We start from the raw sequence: 15,842 nt of genomic DNA on the forward strand, positions 1-15,842 counted from the left end.
GCTAAGCGGACGCGGGGTCTCGGCGGGCCCCGGGCGCTGCGCTGGTCCGCACTCCCCTCACGGCGCCGCCGCCACTGCCATGCAGAGGCGCTCTCTCTCCGCCAGGGGGCAGTACCGCCCGCCCGCCCGCCATGTCGGACAAGATGGCGGCGGCCGCGGCCTGTCCGCAGCCTCAGCCCGGCCCCGGCTCCGGCTCCGGTCCCGGCCCCGGTCCCGGCCCGCCGGCGGTCGAGGTGGAGCGCGGGGGTCCGCGCGGCGGCGGGGTGGACGGGGAGGCCGAGGCGGAGGAGTTCGGGTGCCCGGCGCACTGCTCCGACCTGGCCTGGCGGCAGAACGAGCAGCGCCGCCACGGCCTGTACTGCGACATCACGCTGGCGTTCGGCGGCGCGGGCATGGCTCGCGAGTACCGGGCGCACCGGTCCGTCCTGGCCGCCGCCACCGAGTACTTCACGCCGCTGCTCTCGGGCGGGTTCGCGGAGTCGCGCTCGGGTCGCGTGGAGCTGCAGAAGTGGAGCTCGGAGGGCGGTCCCGACCCCGATACGGTGGAGGCCGTTATCGGTTTCATGTACACCGGCACCATCCGCGTGAGCCCCGGTAATGTCCATGAGGTGCTGGAGATGGCGGACAGGTAAGCGCGGCTGGGGTGGGGGCTGGCGGGGACCGGGCCGTGGCATCAGATGGTCACAGACTGATTTGGGTTGGAAGGGACCCTAGAAGTTCATCTCATTCCACCCCCTGCCATGGGCAGTGACACCTTCCTCTAGACCAGGTTGCTCCAAGCTCCATCCAACCCGGCCTTGAACACTTCCAGGGACGTATAACTCCCTTGTTTGTCCTGCAGGTTTCTGCTGACCCGGTTAAAGGACTTCTGTGGAGAGTTTCTGAAGAAGAAACTGAACCTCTCCAACTGTGTGGCAGTTCACAGCCTGGCCCACATGTATTCTCTGAATCAGCTGGCCCTCAAAGCACAGGATATGATCAGGAGAAACTTCCACAAAGTCATTCAAGATGAGGAGTTCTACACTTTGCCATTTCACCTTGTCCGAGACTGGCTCTCAGACTCAGAGATCACGGTAGACTCTGAAGAAATCCTCTTTGAGACCGTTTTGAAGTGGGTTCAGAAAAGTCCTGAGGAAAGAGAGAGGTACTTTGAAGATCTCTTTAAGCTGCTAAGATTGTCTCAGATGAAACCCACATACCTGACTCGCCACGTCAAATCCGAGCGGCTGGTGTTGAGCAACGAGGCCTGTGTGAAGTTGGTGTCTGAGGCTGTGGAGAGCCATGCCCTGCGCTCCGAGAACCTGCAGTCTGGGAACCTGCAGCATTCCGCCTGTCCTGCCGCACTGCTGCCGCGCTTCGGCCAGAACATGGATGTCATCATGGTGATCGGCGGCGTGTCCGAGGGCGGCGACTACCTGAGCGAGTGCGTGGGCTACTTCATCGATGAGGACAGGTGGGTCAACCTGCCTCACATCCACAACCACCTGGATGGGCACGCTGTGGCCGTGACGGAGTCCTATGTGTATGTGGCTGGCTCCATGGAACCAGGGTTTGCCAAGACTGTGGAAAGGTACAATCCAAACAGAAATATTTGGGAGCAGGTCTCAAATCTAATCACCAGGAAGCATTCCTTTGGCCTTACTGAAGTGAAAGGCAACTTGTACAGTATTGGTGGACATGGCAATTTCAGTCCAGGCTTTAAAGATGTGGCCATTTATAATCCTGAGCAGGACAAATGGGTGAACCTGGAGTCGGCACCAAAGATCCTGCGGGATGTCAAAGCTGTCTCCGTGGAGGACCGGTTTGTGTATGTGGCTGCCCGCACTCCAGTTGACAGCGACAGCGAGGATGGGCTGAGGGCTGTTATTATCAGATACGATGCTGAAACCAGGCAGTGGCAAGATGTGGAGTCCTTGCCCCTCATCGACAACTACTGCTCCTTCCAGATGTCTGTTGCCAACACCAACTTCTACCACACAGCATCGTGCTGCCCCAAGAGTTACCCCATAGACAATGAGGAGGCCAAGGGAAAGATCTCCAGCAGGGCCTCGGATGAAATCCTGGAGTCCTTGCCCCCTGAGGTCCTGAGCATTGAAGGAGCAGCTATTTGTTACTACAAAGATGACGTGTTTATCATCGGGGGATGGAAGAACAGCGATGACATTGACAAGCAGTACAGGAAGGAGGCCTATCGCTACTGCGCCGAGCGGAAGCGCTGGATGCTCCTGCCCCCAATGCCGCAGCCCCGCTGCAGAGCCACTGCCTGTCATGTGAGAATCCCCTTCAGGTGCCTGCAGGGAACACAGAGGTACCCCATGCCACAAAATCTGATGTGGCAAAAAGATAGAATAAGGCAAATGCAGGAAAGGCAGATGCAGGAAATACACCGATACTCCCTGAGCTTGCGGAGGATGCCGCGCTCCCAGATCGAGTGCTAGTGTCTGGACTATCACTCCTGATGAGCGTAGGAAATAAACCCTTCTGTTAGGCTTGCTATGTCTTTATAAGACATGAGGGTGTGGATTGGATTTGATGCATAAAACCAGCATCTGTTGTGTACTGAAAATTCAGAAGCTCAGAAGTTGAGGGTGGGTGAGAATTGAGACACTCCATGAATCCAACAGTATTCCTTAATGATGCCCAGGGAAAAGTTGTAGCCTGTATCGGGCTGTGAAATGTCTCCGGGAGCATTAAGCCTGTTACTTCTCTCCTCAGATCTTTGGTTCCAAGGGTTTCTGTAGAGTAAGTCTCTAACAGTACTACTTGGAAGATCAAAGCTCTGTCTCTTAATAATTTAGTGGTTACATTTGTGTGTGCTTGAAAGCACCTGTTTCATTTGCACTTATCTCTTGACATTCCTTTGATTCTCTCCTCAGTGACTAAACTTCACAGGATTGGTGTTGATGTACTTGGCTTTCCCAAGCTGGAGGCAAGTGCAATAGTTCTGTATGAAACAAAAGCACAATCTTTCTTTATGAAATTACTTCAGGATGTTTCTATGTGTATTAAATATTTTGTATCTGTGTGTTGTAGAGAGGCTGCAGAGTTTGTTTATAAATGGATGATTGGTTGGACAGAAGACACTTGCTAAAAGAGAGCTTGAGGCAATGGATTTTTTTTCAGGTCTGTTTGCAGGTTTGAGTCTGACTCAAACTTAGGAACTTGGGTCAACAGCCTGAGCGAAGGAGTGACAACCAGCCATGAGCCACCCACCCACACTGGCTGTTCAGTTCTGTCAGAGTGGATCAGTGAGAATGGGATTATTTCATGGGAATATAGTGAAACCTGAGCTACTCGTAGGTCTTTTCTCAAGTGTTGCGCATGTTTCAATTCTAGTGAAAAGTGATGGAAGAGCCCCTGCTGTTCCCAGCCTGTCTCTGACAATCAGAAGGCTTTGCCCTCCATGTGCTGTCCCAAGGGACTCACAGCAGCTGTGCTGCAGCTCTGTACCAAGCTGGCACATATGCTCCTACAGGGGGGAGAGCTGGGCTTTCAGAGTCTCAAAGCATCTTAATTTCCCCTCTTGCTGTGGGGGTGAGATTTAATCTCATTTAAACATCTTTTGGCATTCTGAGGTGGCTGTACATGCAAGTGCCCTGGTTGGCTCTGGATTGCTTTCTGCTGTACTCCCAGCGAAGAGAATGTGGGATATTCCCTTTGGAGTATCCCTGCCTCTAAGTTACCTGTCCCACTGAGCACTCCATCTCCCCAGTCCAAGAAGCTCCAGGACTCTTTCATTCACCAACAGTTTCAGTGCATACTTCCTACCTCCTTTTCTCCCCATCCTTCCCTTTATTTGAATGTTCCAGGTTTTCCCATGCCGTCTAACTCAGGATCTTAGGGAAGGGAATGGGAGGAGTAACCTGGGTATTAGAAAATTTATCTAGACAAACCTTTTTGGAAAATCTGTTACTGTTCTTGGTTCATTGATTATTTGCTGGTGGTTTTGATGTGGGTGACTTCTTTGCAAAGAACTTTTAACCAGTTTGGGGTTTGTTTTGGTTTTAATTGTTTTGCTTCCTGAGCTGCTCCTTCTCCTTTTCCAGTTCAACAGGCAGCCCAGATCGTATCTGAAACTTGGGGTAAGTCTTTCCACCACTCAGTGTGTAAAGGTTTCTCTGATGTGTACATCTCTTTAATGCTCCACTTTGTGGTTCATGGGCCATTTTGGTATCAATAACTTGTCTGTTTGTGAGAGAGTCTCCAGCCTTAGTTAAAAAAACTACCAGACTTAAAATTCTGAACAGTTTGTCTCAGTTTACTCCTCTGTGGTGACTGTTGCATTTTCTTTGCCTGTTGGGTTGTTGGGGCAGGTGAAGTTTATGCTGCTGGCTTCATGCAAGAGGAAATAGGTGAGTTTAAGGTGATGTTTGCAGGTGACTGTTCCCAAACAGCTCCTGAAGGTGTGTAAGCTGATCCATGGAGTTTGTCTGGTGGACTCTTGCAGGTCTGGCTGGAGTAGGTACAGAATTGCTGTTCCTGCAGCAGTTTGTGATAAAGTGTGCAAATGCATCTAGTGCTGAATCCATTGATGTAACAGCAATTTGTGGGAGTTGATTTTAGGGTACTTTCCCAGACTTTGTACCAAAGCAACAGAGAGGAGTTCATGTCCTCCACCCTGCTGAACCAGCTGGAGGGATTTAACTGGCAGTTGGAGAGTGGCAGTAGGTCACACCACTAGAGCTCTCTCCAAGCCCTCTTGTAGGCTATCATCAAATGTGGACAATTTGTAGGGAGAAACACCAAGATGATTATTTCAGTTGGAGTAGGAGCTGAATATTTAATGCATGGCACTGTGCAACAAAGAGGCCAGAACAAACCTTTCAGTCCTAGTTTTTGTAAGCAAAATTGGTATTGCACTTCCCAGGTGGACTTTGGGCTGATGGACAAGCTGTGGCATTTACTAAAAGCACTCCACTCAGAGACAGTGTCAGCCCAGCCCCATCCCTGGACAGGTAACCTGTGTGTGCCAGCTGCATGCTGTGTGTGCCGTGCTGTTCCTCCATGTGCTCCAGGGTGGGGGGCCTTGGCAGCAGCACAGGCTGCTCTTAATGTTTGCTCTGCCAGTTCTGGGATAGTTTTAAGCAGTTAGGTTTTTTTAACCTTGAATTCCAGTGGACCAGTGGCACTGATGTGGTTTGTGACTGATAGGTCAAATGATCCACTGCATCACACGAGGTGTTGGGAGAATTGCATTCATGGCCCTGGCTGTAGTTTAGCCCACGAGCCTGTGAATCCATAACAATTCCTTGTGGCCCTTGACCACCATAGCTTGCTGGGTATTTATCAAATGATCCCATAAAGGAGAGCCTGGGTATTCTTCCCACATGTTTCTAGTGGCTGGTCAGCTGTCAGCAGGATCCCAGTGTGTGTTCAGTAGGGCAGAGAAGGCAGACTGCTGGCCTCACTGAGGGAAAAGGATATTGGGGGAAGTTTTCCTCCTTAGGACAATCACACCTCTACACCTGTCCTGATACCTGCCACAAAACACACATTTCACGTCCTGGCTTTCTGCTCAAAGTACCAGTGGCACCAGCGTGTGTGTTGTGGAATACCCTGGTGTCTGCCAACAAACCCAGTCCCAAGGAATGACAATTTTATGTTCTTAACACATCCTTGTAACAGGATGTTGTAACATCCAATGGGCTTTGAAAAGCAAGAGTAAAGAAAGCGGTTTGTGGCTTGTATTTATTTTCAGCTATGTCCACCTTAGGCTGGGGTATGAGCCATCTCCTGTTTGATAGTCCTGGGTGGAATCTAATAAAACAGGTGCTCTTGAGGATCTAACCCTGTTACTAATATGAATGTAGAGTGTGGAACTAACGAGCTGTTTGATGACAATTAATAGTCAGATTCTCCTCGTGGGTCCATGTCACTGTGGGTCACAGCAGCTCTGCTCTCCTGGCATATTAACAGTGGGACAGCAGTTTGCTGGGGAGCAGCAGTCCTGTCCTCACCTGTGAGGTAAAGTAGTGTGTGTCATAAACCCTTTGAAACAGATCCTGCTGTCCTGTTCTTGACCTTAAATACACTGTACTAAAGTTTATTGTAAGAGGTGAATTAATGAAAATAAACCGTTTATTTCTCTAGCATTCTGTTGTGCTTTTGATTTTTTAAGTTCTTTATGGGGTGTGGCTGATATGAATGTAGTACTGTGGAGGGAAAGTTTTAAATCCTAAAATCCTTTTGGCCTGTTACAATTGTTTCTGTTTTAGAACAAGAGAACACACTCCCTTGCTCCCATGGGGACTTTATTAACTAAAGAGCACTATTTACACAGGTTTCCAGTGATGGGATGCTCAGAAGACTTTATTAGATACGCAGAACTATTTACACAAGCATCCAGTGATGGCTGATCACAACACTCCTAGCTAAGGGGAACTATTTACAACGGCGAGCTGCGAGTTGAACTGCTGAACAAGATGTCCATGGAGGAGCTGTGCTGGTAGTAGTGTTGCCTAGCGATGTATTCCATAACGTTGGAGAGACCTGGCACCACGCAGCAGCTGACGGCACTGCGGGTGATGCCCATGCTGTGGGCGTCGTACCACTCATTGGTATCCTCCTCGTAGCACTCGGTGGCAACGGTGGTGCTGAACCCATTAAAGCCCCCAACCACAAACAACAGGCCATCCATCACCTCAATGCCAAAGTTGCTGCGTGGATTTAGCATGGAGGGCACAGCGTGCCAGGCGTTGGCAATAGGGTTGTATGCTTCCACGCTCTGGAGCCGGCTGTTCCCATCAAACCCTCCAACCTGTGAATGTCAAAGGGACAGAGCTGAAAGGGGTCTTTCCTCAGTCAGATCCTGACACACACACATGAGATGGGAACTCCTCCTGGCTGCCTCCCTGGCTGCAGTCTGAGCATGGTGGAAAGCACAAGATCACCAAACATGGCTCTGGCTTATTGCAGTCTGCTCCCTGCTCTCTGAGGAGCTTTCCAAAGCACTTTATGCAACTGTCCATTTTGACAGTTCTCCAGAAGTTGGATGCCTTCTATGGAGAGGATAAACAATAGATGAACAGGCCCAAGTCCCTGCTCTGTGCTGCTGATGTTGGCAGTGGCAGAAATTGTGTTCTTTGTTGCTGCTGTTTAAACATTGCCAAACACCTTTTACATACCAAAAAGCATGTGATGGGTGATAACATTCTCGAGAAGTACATCAACCATTCTGGCTCTGACTTCCCTAAACCTGATGTAAACACATGGCCACCCTGGAGATCTGGGAACTGCAGACATCCAAAGGACTGCAGTGCTGGGTGGTGTTAGCCCTTACCGCATACACCTGGTTCCCGTATGCCATCACCCCAACTCCGCTTCTCCTGCTGCTCATTGGGGCGATCAGGGACCACTGGTTTGTGGTGGGGTTGAACACTTCAGCTGAGCTGAGGCACTGATCGCCATCAAACCCACCACAGATGTACACCTGAGGACAGGAGATGGGGGAAAGTGTGAGTGGGGTGGTTAGACCCTTGGTGGGGAAACATACTGAAGAGAAAACGAATGCTGTCACTGGATTTTTGGGGTGTTTTGTTTTAGAATGGAAATGGCCTTGTCATCCTGAGTTTCAAGTAGCAGCAGTGCAGAGTTGATGCCAGCAAGATTTAGACTCTTGATTTTCCAAGCTGCATGAAGCAGACAGGCCTGATATCACTCCTGTGGCCAGGAAAAGGGCTGTGGGGCACCAGGGGGGCAGCAGCTCTGAAAGTCTTTGTATTCCTGGTTGCATCTCTGCCACACCAGGCAGGCTGCTTTATATCTGTAGCTCCAGGATTTAATGAATTTTTATGAATTTAAGTATTACAAATTTAGTGGAGGTTTATGTGAATTTTCTTCATGCTGCAACCCCAGCTGCTCTTAGTTGGGGTTAGTTTACCTTTCCATTCAGCGTGGTTGCACTGGCGTCACTCCTCTGCTCGTGCATGGGGGTGATCAGGGTCCACTGGTTGGTGTCTGGGTCATACCGCTCTGCTGTGTTGAGCCGCATGTACCCATCAAACCCTCCCATGGCATAGATGAAGTTGTCCACAACGGTGACGCTAACGTAGCAGCGCCGTGAGTGCATGGGTGCTACCTGCTGCCATGTCTTCTGGAGTGGATCAAACCGTTTGACGATGTTGAAATAATCTGTACCATCAAATCCGCCGATAACGTAGACATGGCCTTTCAAATAAGCTGAGCCATGATAGGCAACGGGGCTCTCTTGCTCCCAGGGGATGTTCAGCCACTTGTCAGTGCGGCCGTCGTAGGTCTCGATGGCGCTGGTCGCGCCGCCCCCACTCCAGCCCCCGATGGCAAAGAGGATGGCGTAGGGCAGGCGCGGCCGGGTGAGTGGGTTGGCGTTGACTGAGGAACTCTGGCCGTAGGAGTTCAGGTCGTAGATTTCGGACAGGGCACTGATGATGAGATCTTTGCAGTTGATATTGTCCTTCACGTACTCGTGAGCTTTGACGTTGTTCATGAAGTAGTCGGATTGTAGGAGTGCCAGTCGAACCTGAAACATGCAAGTAGGAGGTTGGAGTACTAATACTGATGGCTACCCTTGGTAGCCTTTGGGGACATCTCCAAAGCTGGGCTGCACCCACCTTGCTCAGCAAGCAGGCGATGTGCTGCCTCCTGTTCTGCGGGTCATGAGAAATCCACCTCAGCACAGCCTCAAACACCGCTTCTTCTCGCCGCACGTTAAGCTCATCCTTCTCAATGATGTGTGCCAACTCCTCGGCAGAGAGGTCTAGGAACTCCTCGGACACTTGGGACACCTCCTCGAAGTGATGCAGGATGTACACGCAGGCAGCTGCGCGCAGGTCGGGGCAGTGGTAGTAGTCAGTGAGTCTGCAAATGCCAATGCAATTCTCAAAGCACAGCCTGGAACTGAGGAACTCACAGCACAGGTTGACGATGCCCATGACATTGAACTGATCTGCTGCAGCCAGCAAACTCTCAACGTTGTCCTCCGTGATCGGTACTGTCCCGGTGTAGGCGTAATTAATGATGAGACCCATCATTTCAGCTGAAATGCCAGGGATGTGATAGACCATCTTGTCTACGGTGTCCCAGTTGGTAAAAAGAGTCCTGAAAACATGGTGTTGCTGCATTAAACCCTGTCCCTGGATCCCCTGTGCTCCTCCTGCCTCCAGGGCACCAGGTTTGGCCCTGGTAGGAGCCATTCTGGGAAGCCACATGGTTTATTGATTAATGTTTTACTTGACTGGTGGTTTGAAAAAGGAGATGTTGCCACTGGAGCATACCAGAGCTGGAGGCAGCAGGGCAGGGAGTTTCACCCGAGAGGAGCAGAGGGGTAGAATCCCCCCATCATCTGCTGCCCACACTGTGGGGGTGGGCCCAGGACAGTGGGGGGTTTCAGGGTGCTGGTGCACATGGCTGGGCCATGTTCAGCCTCTCACCCACCAGCACCCCAAATCCTTCTCCCCAGGGCTGCTCTCAATCCGTTCATCCCCCAGCCTGGATTGATACCAGGATGGGGTTGCCTCAATCCAGGTGCAGCACCACCACTTGGTCTTGAATCCCAGAGAGTCACAGGGTGTGGGGAAGGCAAAGCTGCCCCATGGCAGCCAGGCCAGGCTGGCCAGGCTCCAGCCCTGCGCTCCTCTGACACCACTGCCAAGAGCCATTGATATATGCTGGGCTGTGGATTAATCCTAGTGTTCAGGGAGGTGTGAGGACTATGGGAAATCACTTGATGAGAGGTTCAGTGTAGGCGGAAGTCCTGCAGACATGTTCAAGCAGGGTGACCTCAATCAGGGAATACTATTTGTCCCCGTTCCCTTGTGTTTCAAGTACTGACCTGAAGTAGATGCTGCAGCAAGAGAGGATGAGCTTATGAGCCTTGAATTCCACCCCATCCGCACTGATGATCACATCACAGAATCTCCCTTCCAGGCGGAGCTCATTGGAGATGCTGCAACTCCTATCGCTCATCTTCCTCTCCATGTTGGAGGATGAATATTTGGTGGGTGCCAAGCTATCCCCCACGTTGGAGCCAGAGGCAGTGGACCTTGCTGAGGTGTGTGGAGCACTCTGGTGTTGTCCCCAAACTTCCAGCACTGAGCCCCCTAGCTGGTTCTGGACTGTGCCCCATAATGACATCACAGATGCAGGGGTGACCCAGGCCCAGCATTCTGTGGTTGCCCCCAGCCTTTGCTTCCCCACAGCCCGGGTTATGCTGGATCTGGACCTGCACCGAGCTGATGATTGCCTGGAGCAAAACCAGCCATGTGATCGATCCCCCAGCAACTCTTCAGTAATGTTTCGCTGGGGCATAACAGCCCTCAAAGGTGGGCACAAGCCACTGTTGAAGTGTCTTGTGCCACCTCGCCCAGGAGGAAGCTGTGCTACTTGTTAGTGCTGTCACAGACGGTCCCTGCTCACTTGGCACTGAAGTTGTGCCAGGGAAAGTTTAAGTTGTGTGTTGGAAATTTTGGAACTTTTTTTCCCCAAGGGGCTGTCCAGCCCTGGCACAGGCTGCCGAGGGCAGGAGTGATGGATCCTCATCCCCGGAGGAGTTTAAAAGTCTTGTGGATGTGGCACTTAGGGACATCGGTTAGTGGTGGCTTTGGCAATGCTGGGGGATGGCTCTTTGCGGGCGTTTCTCCCCGCCAGGGCTCCGTGACTCAGCGTTCCCGGCGCTGCGGAGTGGTTCAGTGCCTGGACCCCTGTGGGCACGAACGGCCCCGCCGGCGACCTTTTTTTAATTTTTTTTCTTTTTCTTTCTTTTTTTTTTTTTGATCTTTCGCCTTTTCGGCTCGTCGCGAGGGAAACGCAACCGCCGGTGCCGGTCGGAGTGGCTGCGGCCGTGGCGCGGAACGCGGAAGGGCTCCCCAGCCCCAGCAACCACCTAACGCTCCCCGAGCAGCCCCCGAGCCCCTCCGGCCCCGCGGCCCCGTTCCGCTCCCGTTCCGGTCCCGCCCCGCGCCAGCTCCTCCCCGCGGCTGCGCGGCTCGAGCGGAGCGGAGCGGAGCGGCCGAGATGGTGAGCGAGGCTGCGGGCCGGGAGCTCGGGCTGGCGGAGCTGCTGCCCCGGGGTAGCGGCTCTGAGCGCAGCCAGGACGGAGGGACAGCGGGGGGCTGGAGGGTCTCGGTGCCCCCGGAGCTGTGGGGGCCCCGGGGCGGCACCGAGCGGGGTCTCTGCCTGCAGGTACCCGAGCTGGAGAAAGCCACGGTCCGGATCCGGCAGCCCGAGCGTGTGCGGGAAATCATCCAGTCCCTCCGGGAGCAGGGGGTGGCCAAGCTGCAGGTACCGGCCCCGCGGTGCATCGCCCACGCTCTTGTCTCTGCTGCCCCTTTCTCGTCCCCCGGCTCGGCCCGGCTTTTCCCAGCCCCGTGGGAAGCCCCTGCGGCGCGGGATGCCCTTGGAGAGGGAGGACGGGGCTGGTGGCTGTCCCCGGACAGACCTTTTGGCTCCCCGTTATGAAGCGGTAACTATGGGCCGGTCCCCAAAGCCCTGCTCCGCCCAGGCAGGATAAAGCCATTCGGTGCCGATAAGAGCTCCGGGGTGGGAGGGTGAGGCCATCATCTGCCTCGCGGCTGGCCGGAGCGGCCACGTCGTCGCTGTCAGTCTGTGCCCACGGGAGACCAGTGGTGCAGAGTGCATGTTCTCGCGGGTGGCAGCACCTTGGGCTCACTCTGGCCAGGGCAGAATGCACTGGGGCACACACGGATTTGGTTTTCTTGCCTCTTCCAGGTAATTTCTGACTTTGACATGACGCTGAGCAGGTTTGGGTGCAATGGCAGACGCTGCCCCACATCATACAGTGAGTGAAGCCGTTGTTTTTACTGTCACTCATTCTGTTTGGTTTCTGTGTTTGTATTTGACGTGGTTCCTGTCATCCTCTGTGCCCTCCTCTGCCTACTCTGTCCTGTCCTCCCCCACGCGGCTCTGGTCCTCACTGCCTGGCCCCAGCTGCCCACTGCCCACTGCAGGAGTCAGCTCCTGGGCTGGCTGCCTTCATCCCACTGCCCACGGGTGCCAAGGCTGCTGTCCCAGCTGAGCCAGGCCCTGTGATCTGTGCCTGCTGCGGGCTCACAGTGGGAGCTGCTGTGTTGGGACCCCACAGCAAGCCTGTGCTCAGGTCACGGTGTCACCACAGCTTATATTGGGAAGAGCCGGCACTGAGACACAGGGGAATTGCTGTTAGAAAGTCTTTTTGTATTTCTGTGTTACATCATTCGTGTTTTACTTTCTTTGCAGATATCCTTGACACCAGTCGTGTTATAAGCGAGGATGGCAAGAAGAAGGTGGGTGCTGTGTGTAAGGCACCACATCTTAGCTTGGTGACTGTTGTATCTGTCACCTGTCACTGGGAGGTCTCACTGGCTGGTGTGGCAGCTCTCCCAGCTGTGCTGGCTGCCAGGATGGAGTGGGAAAGTGTCCAGGCTGTATTTCAGCCAGCAGTGACAGAGGAGAAGTAAAAAAGGGAACTTGAATTTGCATGTGCAGCTGTGGGTGTTTCAGTTTAATAAGAGGAGGAAGGGGAGGGGTCTCAGTAGCTGCAGCATTTGGAGCAAGGTGAGGGCCAGCCAGGCTGGCGAGAGTCCAGGTGTGCTCAGTGACAGGGTTTTGGTTGTGTTTAGGAAGAGTGATGCTTTGGAGGACTTCAGAAATGCTAGTTTCATTTATAGCCTCTTTAGATATGATGTTCACTTTGTTCTTTTTCTCTCTATGTGACACTCCAGCTGAAGGATCTGCTCCACTATTACTATCCCATTGAAATAGATCCTAACCGGACCCTGGAAGAGAAATGTCCCCTCATGGTAGAGTGGTGAGTGCTGTGTGTGATGATCTTGACCTTGTCCTGACAACCTCTTGTCCCTGAGGACTACAGGACATGAGCCTTGAACCGTCCCTGGGCTTGGCAGCGATCCCGCGAGGTTTAGTTCTTGTTTCTGACTGCTGAGAGCCTCTGCCTGGGAGCTCTGTCACTGCTGCCTTTCCCCAGGTGGACCAGGGCCCACGAGTTGCTGGTGCAGCAGAAGATCCACAAAGGTGACATAGCCGAGATCGTCAGAGAGTCAGAAGCGATGCTGAGGTATGGACATGGGGATGTGATGTTGAGGTTTGGGCACGGGGATGTGATGTTGAGGTATGGGCCTGGGGATGTGACACTGAGGTATGGGCCTGGGGATGTGACACTGAGGTACAGCTTGGCTGCCCACAGCCCTTCTCTCCTGCCCATGCAGTCAGGTCTCTGTGCTGTCACCATGCCGCAGCATGACCAGTGCCAGGCTCCCTTGCTCACTCCCTGGGGCTGAGCTCTAATGTAGTCAGAACATGAGCCACAGTCTGAGCTCTCTCCTTGGCTGGGCTGCAGGCTGCTCCCTTCTTGCTCTGAAACTGCTTCCCTCTCTCAGGCCTTGGCAAGGAGCAGCTGAGGGGCTGGTGCTGGGCACAGCTCCTCATTTGCCGGGCAGGATGCAGAGGCAGCGCACAGAGATTTGCTCTTTGCTCTGGAACTGCCAAGCCTTGTGCAGGCCCTTGGCTCAGCAGCAGATTTCACCCACAGCACAAAAAGGTTGAGCTAGAACTTGCTGCTAAAGCTGCCCTGGCAGCTGTGGCCCTAAGGCTGGCTTGGGGAGCTGGGCTCTGCCAGGCTCAGGGAGGAGATGGCTTTTCATGAGCCCAGGTTCCACTTCTGCCAGGAGATGTGTCCTGGCAGACTGAGGCTGTCACAGGTTGGTCTGATCATCCTCCCAACCAGTCCGACCTGTTGCACATCTCCCACGTGGTTCCTGGCAGCACCCACTCGCATGGGTGTGTGTGGGCAGGCTGTGCCCTGTGCCCCTGCTGAGCAGCTGATGTGCTCAGGAGATGCTGGGCAAAGTGCTGGAGTGCTTTGTGTTCCCACGAGTGCCCACCCAGCCGCTGCACCCAAAACTCTCTGGGGTTCTGCGCAGGGAAGGCCATGGGAGTGTTGGTGCCACAGAGAGCTCATGCTGTTTGCAGAGCTTACATGTGTGTTTCTGTTTGGGAACTGCTGGGCAGGAGCTGGGCTGAGCATGCTGCCAGCCCAGGGCACCAGACACCGTGCTGGGTAACACAGCCCCATATAATGGACACTCCTGCTCTAGGGATGGCTTCAAGGAGTTCTTTGATCAGCTGCATGAGAACAACATCCCCCTGTTCATCTTCTCTGCTGGCATCGGTGATGTCCTGGAAGAGATTATCCGCCAGGCCAACGTCTTCTACTCCAATGTCAACGTGGTGTCCAACTACATGGACTTCAATGATGATGTGAGTTCTTGCTCTGCATCTGTGTGGTGAGAGGTGTGGGGCTGGGACTGAAGGCTGGGACTTGATTACAGTGACACCATCAGGTTAAGAGCTGTCTGTACCGTGTGCTCAGGGAGTCCTCACACACTTCAAGGAACCCCTTATCCACACCTACAACAAGAACAACACCGTGCTGCAGGACACGGAGTACTTCCAGCAGCTGAGCACAAAGACAAGCATCATCCTGCTGGGGGACTCCATGGGCGACCTGACGATGGCAGACGGCGTTCCCAGTGTTGAGAACATCCTCAAGATTGGCTTTCTCAATGACAAGGTGGGTGTGAGGAGCAGTTTAGTGCTTCCAGCCTTCTCTGGGTGCCAGGCCTGGGGCCAGCAGGGAGGGACAAGAGGCTGCCCCAGTGATTTGGGTGTGTGAGATATTCGTATGAGCTCCCATGGGGTGTGCAGAGAGACCTGGGGGTGTCTGCTGAGCTCCTGCCGTGTCAGGATGGTTATTATGCCCCTTTTCGGTATCAAGGGCTGCAGGTGCAACATCTTCACCCTGAGCTGTTGGTTGTTCACGGCCCTGACAGGTGGAGGAGCGGAGGGGGAAGTACCTGGATTCCTATGACATTGTGCTGGAGCGTGATGAGACGCTGGACGTGGTCAATGGGATTCTGCGGTACATCCTTACTGAGACATGAGCTGGGGAGATGATGTCCCAGCTCTGGCCACACAGCAGGCACTGGGCAGGGAATGTCCTTCAGAAGACATTCTGAAGAATGACAGAGCTGGACAGAGCTGGAGGGGACTTGCTGGTACTCCCGACCTCACTAATCCCCTCAGCCAGCCCTGGAGCAGGAGAGGTGAGATGGAGGAAGCTTCTGCATTCCCTTTACCTCAACTCTGCCTGGCTCTGCAGTTTCCCACCCAGACTGACTCTATCCTTCTCAGACTTCATCCCACTGGGAATTCATTCCTGCCACCTCCTGAGGCCACGACAAACCATTCCATGTTTCAGACAGAGATGCTCTGCACTTGCTTCAGCAACCAAGTGTGGAATGGAGATAGTTTACTGTGGGCTGAGGACAGACCTGGTTGAGATGAAATTTTGGTGTCACTGTGTTCCTGGCTAAGAAAACAAGTCTCTTGTCCTGTTTTCTGTGGGCTTCAAAGCTCCCAGGCTCACCCTGGTGCCAGTGCAGCTGCTGGGCTAGTGTGGCCCTGCTGGACATCACACCACCCAGCTCCACATTCCCCGTGGAAACCTGCAGCTCCCTGGCCCCATGCCTCAGCTCACCCATCCCTCTTGCACCAGTACAGTTCTTATTGTGGAAAAAAAGCTTTTCCAGCCGTCCCTGAAGGCCCTGGAGCCAACTTGGCTGCTATTGCTGCCCAAAGGCAGAAGTAAATTTGTCTGCCAGGGATCAAAGGAGGGGTGGGGATGGGGGAGGAGGAGCCGATGGCAGAATTTTGGTTTTTAAGGAATGTTTTACCTGGCCGTGTTTGTGTGTTAAGCTTCTGATCCTGGGCTCTCAGGGCAGCAATAGGAAAAACGCATTTTATTTCTGTGTAACCTCTGGTTATGTGTGACTTTGGGAAAAGCAGATTTG

At 53.3% G+C, this 15,842-nt stretch overlaps 3 protein-coding genes across 5 annotated transcripts; 2 read left to right on the forward strand and 1 right to left on the reverse strand.

Annotated features, from left to right (window-relative positions):
* The first annotated feature begins 120 nt into the window (after positions 1-120).
* On the forward strand, positions 121-6,092 carry KLHL11 (kelch like family member 11). The gene is made up of 2 exons (XM_085083610.1): positions 121-628; positions 842-6,092. The coding sequence occupies exons 1-2, from the start codon at positions 132-134 to the stop codon at positions 2,436-2,438; spliced, it is 2,094 nt and encodes a 697-aa protein (XP_084939736.1). The 5' UTR covers positions 121-131; the 3' UTR covers positions 2,439-6,092.
* Positions 6,093-6,271: 179 nt separating this feature from the next.
* On the reverse strand, positions 6,272-10,404 carry KLHL10 (kelch like family member 10). 3 transcript variants are annotated; one of them, XM_085083607.1, is made up of 6 exons: positions 9,809-10,404; positions 8,888-9,075; positions 8,589-8,797; positions 7,880-8,497; positions 7,280-7,429; positions 6,273-6,757 (listed from the first exon to the last, which is right to left on the reverse strand). In XM_085083607.1, the coding sequence occupies exons 1-6, from the start codon at positions 10,282-10,284 to the stop codon at positions 6,386-6,388; spliced, it is 2,013 nt and encodes a 670-aa protein (XP_084939733.1). In that variant the 5' UTR covers positions 10,285-10,404; the 3' UTR covers positions 6,273-6,385. The 3 variants fall into 3 exon arrangements, with proteins under 3 accessions (XP_084939735.1, XP_084939733.1, XP_084939732.1); XM_085083609.1 differs by lacking the exon at positions 8,888-9,075 and having other exon boundaries at positions 6,272-6,757; positions 8,589-8,835; XM_085083606.1 differs by having other exon boundaries at positions 8,589-9,075.
* Positions 10,405-10,853: 449 nt separating this feature from the next.
* NT5C3B (5'-nucleotidase, cytosolic IIIB) lies at positions 10,854-14,996 on the forward strand. Its single transcript, XM_085083656.1, has 9 exons — positions 10,854-10,992; positions 11,158-11,256; positions 11,704-11,773; positions 12,211-12,257; positions 12,696-12,781; positions 12,959-13,048; positions 14,088-14,250; positions 14,363-14,563; positions 14,823-14,996. Exons 1-9 carry the CDS (start codon positions 10,990-10,992, stop codon positions 14,931-14,933), a joined length of 870 nt encoding a protein of 289 aa, XP_084939782.1. The 5' UTR covers positions 10,854-10,989; the 3' UTR covers positions 14,934-14,996.
* The last annotated feature ends 846 nt before the right edge of the window (positions 14,997-15,842 follow it).

This window comes from Lichenostomus cassidix, chromosome 27 (genome assembly GCF_008360975.1).
Source record: "Lichenostomus cassidix isolate B80296 chromosome 27, HeHo_3.0, whole genome shotgun sequence".
In the NCBI taxonomy this organism is placed as follows: domain Eukaryota; kingdom Metazoa; phylum Chordata; class Aves; order Passeriformes; family Meliphagidae; genus Lichenostomus; species Lichenostomus cassidix.